At 35.5% G+C, this 13,095-nt stretch overlaps 1 protein-coding gene across 1 annotated transcript in view; it reads right to left on the bottom strand.

The window, feature by feature from the left end:
* Positions 1-13,095, bottom strand: part of cog6 (component of oligomeric golgi complex 6) — a 74,467-nt gene that overhangs the window by 43,573 nt on the left and 17,799 nt on the right. The window contains 2 exon segments of the mRNA XM_048160218.1: positions 128-210; positions 5,790-5,901. Of these exon segments, the coding sequence (XP_048016175.1) occupies positions 128-210; positions 5,790-5,901 (195 nt within the window).

Raw genomic sequence — 13,095 nt, forward strand, 5'->3', positions numbered from 1 at the left:
TTAAAGCACAGACATCACTGAACATCTACATGTAAAAAAGCCTGTGAGAATCAAGTTATCAAGTTTTTTTTTTTGAAAAATTTTGACATTTTCTAAGTCTATTTTATTCTATTCTATTTTCTCTCACCCAGCTGTTTGCTGGTTGGTCCTCAGTAGGACCTTCACGTCTTCATGGATGTTCTTCACACGGTTCAGCGCTCTGAAGAAGTCCTAGGCAATAAACAGAGCTCACTCAACAATTACAGCTAATTGTGTCGACATTTATTTTTCAAGTAGTCTGCAAGACATGGTTTCATCTAAGAGTTTTATCTGAGAAGATCATGAAACATTCTAGTTGATAAAAATTGGAAGATTGAGTTGAAATGTTTGTAAACTTCTCCTGCCAGTTCATTTTTATGAAATGATGTCTGTCTGTTCTGCATGTTTTTTTTTTTTTGTTTTTTTTTTTTTTAATGGGATGTTAAAAAACTATATAAATAAAAAATGTAATGCATTAGATGTGTTATTATAATTATTACATTTATAATCAGTGTTGGGGAAAAGTAATGTTTTTAATGTCCTAAAAAATTACCTATTACACTAGTTACAGTACTTTTGCATTACCTTAAAGGGGTAATGCAAAAGGGGTAATGCTATTTCATGCATTCTAACTTAAGGCCCCAGTATACTTCAAACGAAATCGAAGAAAGAACTGATGTGACGTCATTTCGAACAAAATCAGGCCAAAACGAAGTTCGTTTTGTGTTCTTTTTGGAAGTTTGAAACGGCTTGCCAAAGCGAACTTTCAGGAAAAGTTTGTTCCAGCACCAAAACACCTTAGTACTACCATTGGTCAGTGACGATAACGTAACAGGAGGTGTGTGCTGAGGCTCCGTCTTCACTCGAGTGGGACACGTCTCTGACTCATTTCGTCTGTAGATTTTGTTGAAGTAAGAGCTCCGCGGGTGAAAACATGAACACACTAGATAGCTGCTTTATCAGACCCATTTCTTATGTTTTCTATAATAAATGCTTACTGTTTTCTCATTTTTGTTGTGTTTATTTTGTTACTGAGAAGAAAGTGCACGGCACATATTTACATATTCATCTAAACGTCGCTCTTAGCAGTGTGGGCGGCGTCAGATGTTCGTTTACAGTATATCGCTGGTCATGCATTTCGAACTTCGTTTTACCCCTAAACGAAGAACGAAAAAGAAGTTCGTTTGAAGTATACCGGAGCCTTTATTTACACTGTTAAAGAGTTGCATTCTCATGTTAAACATGGCCAAAGTTTCAAAACATGAGTTGGACGTATGACGGAGTATTTCTGTGCCAAATCCACTACTTCTGGTTTCGGTACAGGATTCGGAGAGTTTTTTCGAGTGTGTCCTGTATGACGTCAAAAGAGCGGAATTCCTTATATAGGCACTTCTTCCTGATAAGCGTGCACACACATCACCCAGAGCCAGAGCAAGAGGACACCCATCAACGCGTTTTGTTAGGGATATGGAAGCCGAGAGATTTTCAACAATGACTGTGTCCCAATTCAGGGGCTGCACACTTTGAAGGCTGCATTTATAATCGAGGCAGTCTCATTTAAGAAAAAATAACCGTTATATTGCAACGTATGAAAGAAATTACAGTATTTTACACCTCACAATGAATATCAGTCAATTTTATTACGGTTACTTTTCTTAAATATGACATCCTTGATGACGTATGCAGCCTTCAAATGCGACCTCCTGAGGACGCAGCCTCCGAAATGAGACGCAGCTCCTGTCACCAAAGGAGTGTATTATTTGGTTGTGAGGGAAAGATGTTGTTGTGAGGTGGTTGTGAGGTGTTGAATACTTTGTAAACAAGTCCCAGTTCGGCGCTGGATTTGCAGATCGGGGGTGGCGAGTAAAACTGCATCAGATGTCTGTGTTTTGTTGGCAATCGGCGCACAAGTGCATATAAGGTAAACAACATGAATGATTTTGTTCCCTTTTTACATGCGATTTCTACGCAGAAACTGCACGCGCTCGTGTCTCTTTAGCTCCGCCCACAGCACTGACGGCAGACACGCCTCCAGGATCTCGGCTTTTTTCGGAAAGACTCGGTTTAGCGTATCTATCTTTTATAAATATGACAAAACTAAAGACTTTTTGGAGATATGAAGGATGCATTGTTACTCTATATGTACTCAAGATTAACATGAGATTGGCAGAAAACTGTGTGTGATACCCCCCCTTAATAACAAAGTGAGGTTTTTTTTTTAATTAAAAAAATAGATAAAACAAAATAAAAACAAACCAAGGGCCCTTTCACATCCAAAGTGAAATGAATAAGCCTTAGGCTGAAGGAAATGCAAATTCATGCCTGTACAGTAGAGGGTGCAGTTCAACACAACACATTTCAGCTGTGCTGCTATGCTATTCTGAATTACAGAAGAATAGGAGGAGAAAGTTCAACACACTGTTACATCAACAATAAAAACAAAAAATGAAAAGCAAACATGATGTTTTGCTCATTCGTATGGTTGAATTGGATCGTCAAAGGTCAGCAGCAAAGACATTGATTCATAAAGTGAGATTAAATAAAGTATATCTGTGTTATTTAACATATTGCAGGTTTGAGTGATATTTCTGAGTTTGAGCATATTTTTATTCAACAATATTTTGATCAGCCTGCATTGACACCACTGTATGCGAACAGGGGCCTGTACCATGATGGTAGTTGAACAAACTCAGGGTTATAGGATTAGTTTCGAGTTGACAAAACCAAACAACTCCAATCCAGCTTTTGTTGGTACCATGATGCTTATCATCAACTTTCTTTGTCAACTCAGGCTTTGATCCTGAGTCCGTAGAGCGCGTGCACATGAATGAGTGACATCAGTGGTGAACAGCCAATCACATGCCTTGCAACAGAGAGAAACTATGATTCACTTCTCGTGTGATTCAAAACTCTCTTGCTGAAGGTTAAGAGATTGAAGATAAATGAAGTATTTAAACTCATTTACACTGACAAAAATACTTGTCCATGAAAAAGGACAGATAAAAGAAAGTGTCTTGCTCTATCAGTGCAAGTAAAACTTGTGAAGTTAGTTTATACAGTTGATAATAGCGATAGAGACTCAAACATGTAAGGTCACTTCACATTTAAAGGTGCCCTAGATTCAAAAATTGAATTTACCTCGGCATTGTTAAATAACAAGAGTTCAGTACACGGAAAAGACATACAGTGAGTCTCAAACTCCATTGTTTCCTCCTTCTTATATAAATCTCATTTGTTTAAAAGACCTCAGAAGAACATGCGAATCTCAACATAACACTGACTGTTACGTAACAGCCGGGGTGTACGCCCCAATATTTGCATATGCCAGCCCATGTTCCCAACATTATGAAAGGCATTAGACAAGGGCAGAACTTCTGGATGTGCACAGCTGAATCAACAGACTAGGTAAGCAAGCAAGGACAATAGCAAAAAAATGGCAGATGGAGCAATAATAACTGACATGATCCATGATATCATGATATTTTTAGTGATATTTGTAAATTGTCTTTCTAAACGTTTCGTTAGCATGTTGCTAATGTACTGTTAAATGTGGTTAAAGTTACCATCGTTTCTTACTGTATTCACGGAGACAAGGGCCGTCAGTATTTTCATTATTAAACACTTGCAGTCTGTATAATGCATAAACACAACTTAATTCTTTATAAATCTCTCCAACAGTGTAGCATTAGCCGTTAGCCACGGAGCATAGCCTCAAACTCATTCAGAATCAATGTAAACATCCAAATAAACACTGTACTTGCGCGATTAGGCATGCTGCATGATGAACACTTTGTAAAGATCCATTTTGAGGGTTATATTAGCTGTTTGAACATTTTTTTATGTTGTTTAAGGCAAGCGCGAGCTCTTGGGGCGTGGAGCACGAGAATTAAAGGGCCACACACCCTGAATCGGCTCATTTATAAGATGCCCCAAAATAGGCAGTTAAAAAAATGAATAAAAAAAAAATCTATGGGGTATTTTGATCTGAAACTTCACAGACCCATTCAGGGGACACCTTAGACTTATATTACATCTTTTAAAAAAAAGTTCTAGGGCACCTTTCAAGTTTATTCACAGCTTATTTATATTACATATGATCTGTATATATTAATATTCATTAAAACTAAATGCTTAATAATAACTGCTAAACTAAAATCGCTTGTGTGTAATGAATTAAAAATAATATATCATATAATAATTAAAGAAATCATATATAAATCATAAACTAATTCTAAGTAATTATCATTAAAGCTAGAAAAATTTATGTTAAATATGTTGTTTTTTTTTTGCTACAGTGACCTTTAATTTGGAGGAAGAGAAACTGGGGGAGTGACTTTTATTGCGTTGGATGTGTCAGTGTCACTTTGCTCACATCTGATTGGCCCAATTTCGGTTTGAGATCTCTAAACCAGAACATAACCTGCCCCGGAGCAGCTTAGCCGTGGAGCGTAAGTTACTATGGTGATGAACACCAATAAAAACCAAGTCACTTTCATGGTACCTAAAACCCAGGATTGGTGCAAACTAATCTGAAACTTACCTGGCTTGCCAGCTAATCTGGCTTCATGGTACAGGCCCCAGAACTGAGCTGGATGATAACATCACTGTTTTCTCCAGTGCTGATAGATGCATGAACTAATTATGGATTTTTACAACCGAATGAATCAATACTGAATTTACTTAAGCTGGACAAAATTATTCACCAGTTATCACTGTAAAGCTGCATTGACACAATATGCATTGTAAAATGCGCTGTATAACTAAAGGTGACTTGACATTTTGAGGAATACTGAACCCAGGGTTCCTACACATTTGCCATTTCAAAATTCCATACTTTTGCAGACTCAAATTTTCTAAACCTCTCTGTAGATTTTTCAGACCATATTTAACATAAATGGATCGTACAGCATTATTTTCAGCATTATATTGGTATATAGTACAGTCATCTGTAATTATATTTCTGTTTTATGTTCCTGTTTTTCCAACTGTTTTCTCCAAGTGATAACATGTACTTGATTACATGCAAAAACATCTAAAATGCTTCATAACCTGCATGTATTCACCTCTGACACATTGGTTTGGTACTATAAACGTAGTTTGATGTTGCACGATCACAAATAAATAAAAAAAAAGTACAGTCTGAATTAAATGATCGTTTGTTCCTTTATCTGTTGCTGGTTTGAGTGGAAATTACATTCAAAATAGACTTGCTTATGTTAAATTTGATAACGTTTCATAATGAAAATCTTCGACAATCACTATATGATCTCTAAACTTTTACCATGAAACACTTTTTTTTTTTTTTTAAATTTCCGCACTTATCCAGACCTGCAAATTATCCAAATCAACTCCCATTTTGTGCAAGTGAGATGAGTAAATGCATGTTCACATTAGTCCAGAATTACAATAACCATCATGTTTGCACAGCGCACACAACGCACACCTCTGCACTTACTCACGATTTCTCTCAACATTGGGACAGGAGCCAGTCAATAAATGAGAAAAACAGTCACTTTCATTACGTGTTTGAAAAAAGGACCTCAGATATTTTGCATGTGTTAATTTATTAGTTACTTGAAAGTAATTCAGTTACGTAACTCGCATTACTTGCAATGCGTTACCCCCAACACTGTTTCTAATTATCATTCAAGATAAAAAATAATGTTGCCAATCTGCCATCTCGTAGTTCGACAGCATTCACATGCTTTGATTCTGAAATGAAATTTCATAGGGAATAGCAAGCAGTTTCTTGTAGAATAACGTGAGGTCACCTCTGTAATGGGTCCATCTCGTGCGGAGCGTAACGTTGCCATCTCGGCGGCGGACAGCTGGAACTTTGACAGGAATGCCTGAGCCACCTGAGCTCGAACCTCCAACCGATGACTAAAGAGAAAAGGAATACATCTTTACATAACAATTCAATAATTTCAGCAGAGTCATATAAATATATCTAGAGAGAAAGAGAGGTTTTCATTTAGGTAAGACATATTTACATTTATTTCATTTATGTACTCACAGAAAATTCTATCCAAAACAACTTCCCTGAGCCAACACTAGATGGCAGTCACACTCTTGCCAAAAACACAACTCACATACTTAAAACTTTTGAAACAAACAGTCTTTCATCTATTTATTTTTAAGAAGAGAGCACTGTAAGAGCAAGTGTAGAAAACTAGCACAGGGAAAAAAGGGCTCGAGGCGACATTATTTGAACAAGAACGTATATAAAGTATGACATCAGAACAATAGCAGTCATGACAACCGCTGTCCTCGGAGAGCAACTCACTGCTGATTCAGCCTTCTTTCATTTCTTCACTTTCCTCTCAGTAGCTATTGTTAAAGCAATATTATAGTAACAATGTGTAATGACAAAGAAAGTATAACTTAAAAAAAATGTAAAAAAAATGAAATCAAGTCTTCCACATTTCTTTTGACCTCCTGAGGTGGATATTTTCAGAACGTTAAAGCACCACGTGACAATTTGTTGGAAGAATCAATTTTTGGTTGGGCATATCTGATTGGAATCGGATCATATTAGCAAGTGTGAACAGTCACTGCTTCATTAGACGCAGTTATACAGCACCATGACTACACATCATGTTGTAAGATGACATCAGTACTGCAAAACCCCTCCATGTTACTGTTGTTGTTTTTTGGTGTAGGCATTATCTAGCTACATCATGCCATAGAATCCAATCCAGATATTTCGGAAAATCCAAGAGCTCCACAGAACGCACAATCAGATCTGAACAGCTGAACAGCTGCGATAAATAGTGTGGACAATCAGATACCAATCTGATAAACAAATAATCGGATTTGGACTGACATTGTGAACGCAGCCTTTGTCTCCCAACATGATAACATGGTGATGGGGAAAAAATTAGATATGGGAGAAAAAAACTCAATGCTTTTGCATTCCCTTGAGAAACTGTGCATTAGCTCGCAAAACTTTTGCAAGAGAACACAAAAATTTGTGATGGAAATAATATATGAGGTCAGAGGAAAAATCTATATTTCAATGTTTTTGTGAGTAAACTCAAAACTTCTCTGGGGAATGTAGCTGTTGCGAGCAAACGTAATGTAACAAGTTGTGTTTCTAGCATTTTTATGCCTTTATCGCAGGGGTCAGCAACTTTTTTGTCATGAAGTGCCATTTTTAATTTTCTGAGTAAATCACTGTGCCATGTATAAAAACACATGCTATTTTAAATATTTATAATGACAGACATTGAATTAACAAATGTAAAAATAAAACCCTACATAAACTTCATTGTATAAATTAAAAATACACCGACTCTTATTAAAGCTACTTAAGCTATTAAGGTCAGTGAGTGATTTTCGCTTTGTATTTTGTTGTTTGAATAACATTAATGACACAGATGGCATTGGATTTATTATGCTACTGTCACTTTAAGACCTAATGCAAGGATCTAATATATTGAAACACATGTATCATAATATACTGGCATGCATCCGAATGGTTAACATTCACCCAAGATAAAAATGACTGTTTATGTAAACCTTGTGTGTATTGGACAGTTTAAAAGCAATAAGACTCAAAAGAGAACTTATTTCAACACTCACACACTGTGTGACAGAAAAGCTTGTGTCAGTGTGTGAATACAAAAGTTTACCTGGCAAGGCTTTAAAACACATGCAAATAATAAACTTTCGTTATGGCGAAGAACTGTAACGTCACATGAACTTAACCCTACCGCTGAATTGCTAAACGTGATTTGAACGCAAGTTGCGTTGTAGCACAATGCTATGATTTCTCTTCAAAAGCAAAGTAAATCACTGTGCCATGTATAAAAACACATGCTATTTTAAATATTTATAATGACTAACAGAAATAGTGTAGAATCTTACAATTTTATGAAGCATTTTTTAATAAAAATTGTTTTACATTTGTCAAAATCCTTTAGTTTGTTTTCAAAGTTCAAATTAAACTTTGAAGAACAGATTTCCAATGGGCCTGTTTACAACTGGTCATTCATGTTTGTTTACTGATCTAAAACTCTTCAATTTATTTACACTTGAAACAAATATAAATCTAATCTTCGATTCACAAGCTGTATGCAAATTCAGCGGAGTTCATGCAAATGACAGCAACACATAAGCTTCAATTTAGGCCTATTTTTCATCACCTAATTTCAAGATCAAAGACCGCAATAGGGAAAAAAAAGAGGCATCAGCACAAGCAAGATCATTCATTTGGGCAGTTTGCACGTCGGCTTGCTAAAGAGATGCTCAGCTACTCATCTGCTGCAGGCCATATCTGTAGTGATGCCTGTTACAGCAGCACTGTCATATCTGGCTACCGGGAGCTGTTATAACACAATTTCATACATTTTATTTCTTATTATTTTATTTTATTTATTTTTTTTTTTATATCATTTTGAGAGGAGTAAAATTTACATATGTGGCTTCAACAAACACATGCATTAATACTTGTCCAGTTTAGACTAGAATGCGATTATGCCTTATCTGTTGGTGGGCATTTACATCTGGTCTTTTCAGGATAGGATAGTTAAGTGACCAGGTACGCATGAACGGAGGCTACATAGGTTGCAGACTCCTGCTTTATTGGATAGGACAGGATAGGACAGATCAGATAGGAAAGCACCGGGTGGAGAGAGGGGAACGGTATCGGCAAAGAACATCAAGTCAGGAACTGAACTCGGATCACCGGAGGCGCAGTTGCGCTATATGTCGGAGAGATTGCCCATGAGGCTAATGGTCCTATCCATAACCATATCGTAGAAAGCACACTTCTCTCTAATTCTTTCCATTTTTTTATTGTAAGTTTTAGAATTTAGTGTAAATTATTAGATCATGAGTAATGTTGTCACTCCGAAGGCCCATTCACACCAAGAACGATAACTATAACTATATTTGCGTCCACACCCACAAACGATAACGGTTTATTCTAATCTCATGCACTGCGGTTTCAAAGTGTGTACATGTTTTTGCTGTGCTTGTTGCATTTACATGGCTTTAACCAGCAGATGTCCTCAGCATGCTATGTTTCGAGTGAATAGCTAGTGTAATTGATACAATCTCACAGTGATTTTAGTTGACAAAGTCAACAGTGGAATAAAATAATGGCTAGTCTTTTTTACTACAACTTCAAATGAAGCTAGACAACATGTTGTTGAAACTAGCACTGGATACCTGAGTTAATTTTATGTTAAACTGTTGGCTATAGCCTGGCATACTGATCTCATCGTTAATATTTCTCACCAGGGCTTGACATTAACACCCGCCAACCCGCCAAATGCGGGTAGATTTCAGCTGTGGCGGGTAAGACAGCCACTCCCACTAGCCACTTTGGCGGGTTGAATATAATTTTAGCCTACAGCCAAATGAAAAGTAGCCAAACTCGTCGTATCACAAAATAACAATTCAGTCACAATTCTTTATCGATTAACTTGCTGTTAGTGAAGGTGGGATAGGCGGAATCGCGCTAAATGACACAACAGAAGCGCGAGATACTTGACACGATGCATTTTGACATATGTGTGTGCGTGTATTCAGGCGCAAGGAGAACTGAATCGCGCACGCACGCGATTCAGTTCTCCTTGCGCCTGAATACACACACACACACGTCAAAATGCATCGTGTCAAGTATCTCGCGTGAATACCGTCGGCTATGGCTTACGGCTAAGTGGACGTAAACAGGTGGGTAAAAACTAGATATGTGTCAGTAGCTATATGACATAAATGTATTCAGCAGCCCCCAAATAAATTGTCTGTCATTAATGTTAATCAAACATCAAAAAATGTTAAATACATGTATACATGTATGCTAAATAAACACATGTGTCTGAAAAAAATAAAAATTTAAATTACTATCTGTAATTTGCTTCTTTGTTCTTTTTATATAGCCTAACAAAAATAACTGTACATACCTGATGTAGGCTATAGTCTTGATTTGGGTGGTCAATCTGCATTTGTACATTTGAAAGGGTTTTAAATCTTGTAAATCAAGTAAAAGAAGTTTCGTCTGCTCACCAAGGCTACATTTATTTAATTAAAAATACAGTAAAAAACAGTAATATTGTGAAATATTATTACAATTTAAAATAACTGTGTACTATTTAAATATATTTGACAAAGTAATTTATTCCTGTGATGCAAAGCTGAATTTTCAGCATCGTTACTCCAGTCTTCAGTGTCACATGATCCTTCAGAAATCATTCTAATATGCTGATTTGCTGCTCAATAAACATTTATGACTATTTTCAATGTTGAAAACAGTTGTGTACTTTTTTTTTTCAGGATTCCTTGATGAATAGAAAGTTCAAAAGAACAGTATTTATCTGAAATACAAAGCTTCTGTAGCATTATACACTACCGTTCAAAAGTTTGGGGTCAGTAAGAATTTTTATTTTTATTTTTTTTTAAAGAAATTAAAGAAATGAATACTTTTATTCAGCAAGGATGCATTAAATCAATCAAAAGTGGCAGTAAAGACATTTATAATGTTACAAAAGATTAGATTTCAGATAAACACTGTTCTTTTGAACTTTCTATTCATTAAATAATCCTGAAAAAAAATATTGTACACAAATATTTTGTACAATTGTACACATTAAATGTTTCTTGAGCAGAAGATCAGCATATTAGAATGATTTCTGAAGGATCATGTGACACTGAAGACTGGAGTAATGATGCTGAAAATTCAGCTTTGCCATCACAGGAATAAATTACTTTGTGAAATATATTCAAATAGAAAACAGTTATTTTAAATTGTAATAATATTTCACAATATTACTGTTTTTTACTGTATTTTTAATTAGATAAATGTAGCCTTGGTGAGCAGACGAAACTTCTTTTAAAAACATTAATAATCTTAGTGGTTCCAAACTTTTGGACTGTACAGTATGTTATATATGCTTTAAAACAACAGTTTCACAATGTTTCACACACTCTTCTCTTCAACAGACACAGTCAGAATATTCAAGGAGAGAATTAATAAGAGAATCTGATGACAATAAATTTGACGAACCTAGCCAATAGACATCAAGTGTCATATAGCAGCTAAGATGTTTTAGTGTAATGTATTTTACATTAACATTGTGGTAAAGGAACCCTAATTTCATAAGCAGTTAGCAAAAACTGTTTAGCCTGAGGGCAAGTTCCAATCATACTAGGGGTGGGTGATATGGCAAACTATCACAATTCATTTTTCATGTTGAATTTTAAGACTATTTTGCAAGTCACTAAGCAGTACAGCCAAACTAATTTCCCTATTTAAAAAAAAAAAAAAAAAAAAAAAAAAAAAAAAAATAGCCTTACAAGTAGGGTTGCACGGTGTACCGGTACTACGGTAGTATCGCGATACTAAAGCTTCAAAATACTGGCGATGCCATTGTATTTTTTAAACGGTAGTATCGTCAGTACCGTAAGGAATGTTGTATGTGCGGCAGGTACACTTCAATTGAACATGCGTGCCTGCAAAAACATTACAAGAGACTGCCGTTGACTGTCTGCTGTGCCCTGTGTAGTAAATGCTCTGTAGAATTAGCGCCTTATTGTTTCCTGATGCTTCAGTTAATTTTGCAATGAGATAAAGTTGCACTTGCACGTTGTTGTTCGCAGTGCATTTTATCTGGAGGGTCTGAAATTCACTTAATTAACGTCATAAAATCTTTATATAAGAATGAATTCTCACAGTTTTTCCGTTGCTCATTTGACCACTTCTGGAAAAGATTAAATAGTTTGTTTCTAGAAACATCTTTCAGACGCGATTCAGACAAATGCAATTCCATTCATCAATAAACTATAGCGAGTTTGCACTCAGTTCTTATCAATCATATCAATCGTGATTTTATAATTATAAATGTATTATATGTTTTAATATACATACTGCTCTCCAGTCAGGGTTAGATATTCCAAGATAGGCTGGCAAAAATGCTCCTGATAGTTTGTGACACGAGCAAGAGCGCTGTTTTTGTTTCGTTTCTAAATGAATCTGTTTTTGAACAAATTGGGTGAGTCACTGACTCACTAATCACTAATCACTGACTCACTAATCACTGACTCACTAATCCATTCATTTGCTTCGTTCCTGAATGAATCAGCCGTTTTGAACGAATCGGTTGAATGATTCATTTACTTAATCATTAACACTTGCTGCCACCCACTGGCGACTTTAGTCTCCCATCTAAAAGTAGGCCTATTCTATCATTTTTTACCATCTAAAAGTAGGTCTATTCTATCATTTTTTTTTTCCCGCCAACATTTTTATTTCTATATTCAGATTTTTATATTTGAAACATTAATATCATAACATTATTTATGCAATTGTAATTTAAGTGTAAATGCATAAATGCTACATCGTAATGTCAGTTCATACAGCTTCTGTGCAGTGCTAAGATTAATTTTGTTTACAATGATTCATTTGATTGTAATAAAAGCCTGTTATTCATTCTCATTAATGAAGTATTCAGAGAAAAATCTGGTCTGTTTTCATGTATTTATGAAAGTTTGGTTCATTTTGTATACTGCATGGTATCGCGATACTACTTGGTATCGTGATACTTCAGCTGGTATAGTATCGTAAGACATTTTTATGGTATTGTGACAACCCTACTTACAAGGTAACAAAAGAAAAAAAGAATGATAGACCATTTAGGCCTAATTAGAGGTGGGCGATACGACCAAAATCTTTTCACTTTATTTTATTTCATTATTTTATCTTTGTTTTGATTTAACAATAGCATTCAAGACAGACATTGAATTAACAAATGTAAAAATAAAACCCTACATAAACTTCATTGTATAAATTAAAAATACACCGACGATTATTAAAGCTACTTAAGCTATTAAGGTCAGTGAGTGATTTTCGCTTTGTATTTTGTTGTTTGAATAACATTAATGACACAGATGGCATTGGATTTATTATGCTACTGTCACTTTAAGACCTAATGCAAGGATCTAATATATTGAAACACATGTATCATAATATACTGGCATGCATCCGAATGGTTAACATTCACCCAAGATAAAAATGACTGTGTTTATGTAAACCTTGTGTGTATTGGACAGTTTAAAAGCAATAAGACTCAAAAG

This window comes from Megalobrama amblycephala, linkage group LG16 (genome assembly GCF_018812025.1).
Source record: "Megalobrama amblycephala isolate DHTTF-2021 linkage group LG16, ASM1881202v1, whole genome shotgun sequence".
In the NCBI taxonomy this organism is placed as follows: Eukaryota; Metazoa; Chordata; class Actinopteri; order Cypriniformes; family Xenocyprididae; genus Megalobrama; species Megalobrama amblycephala.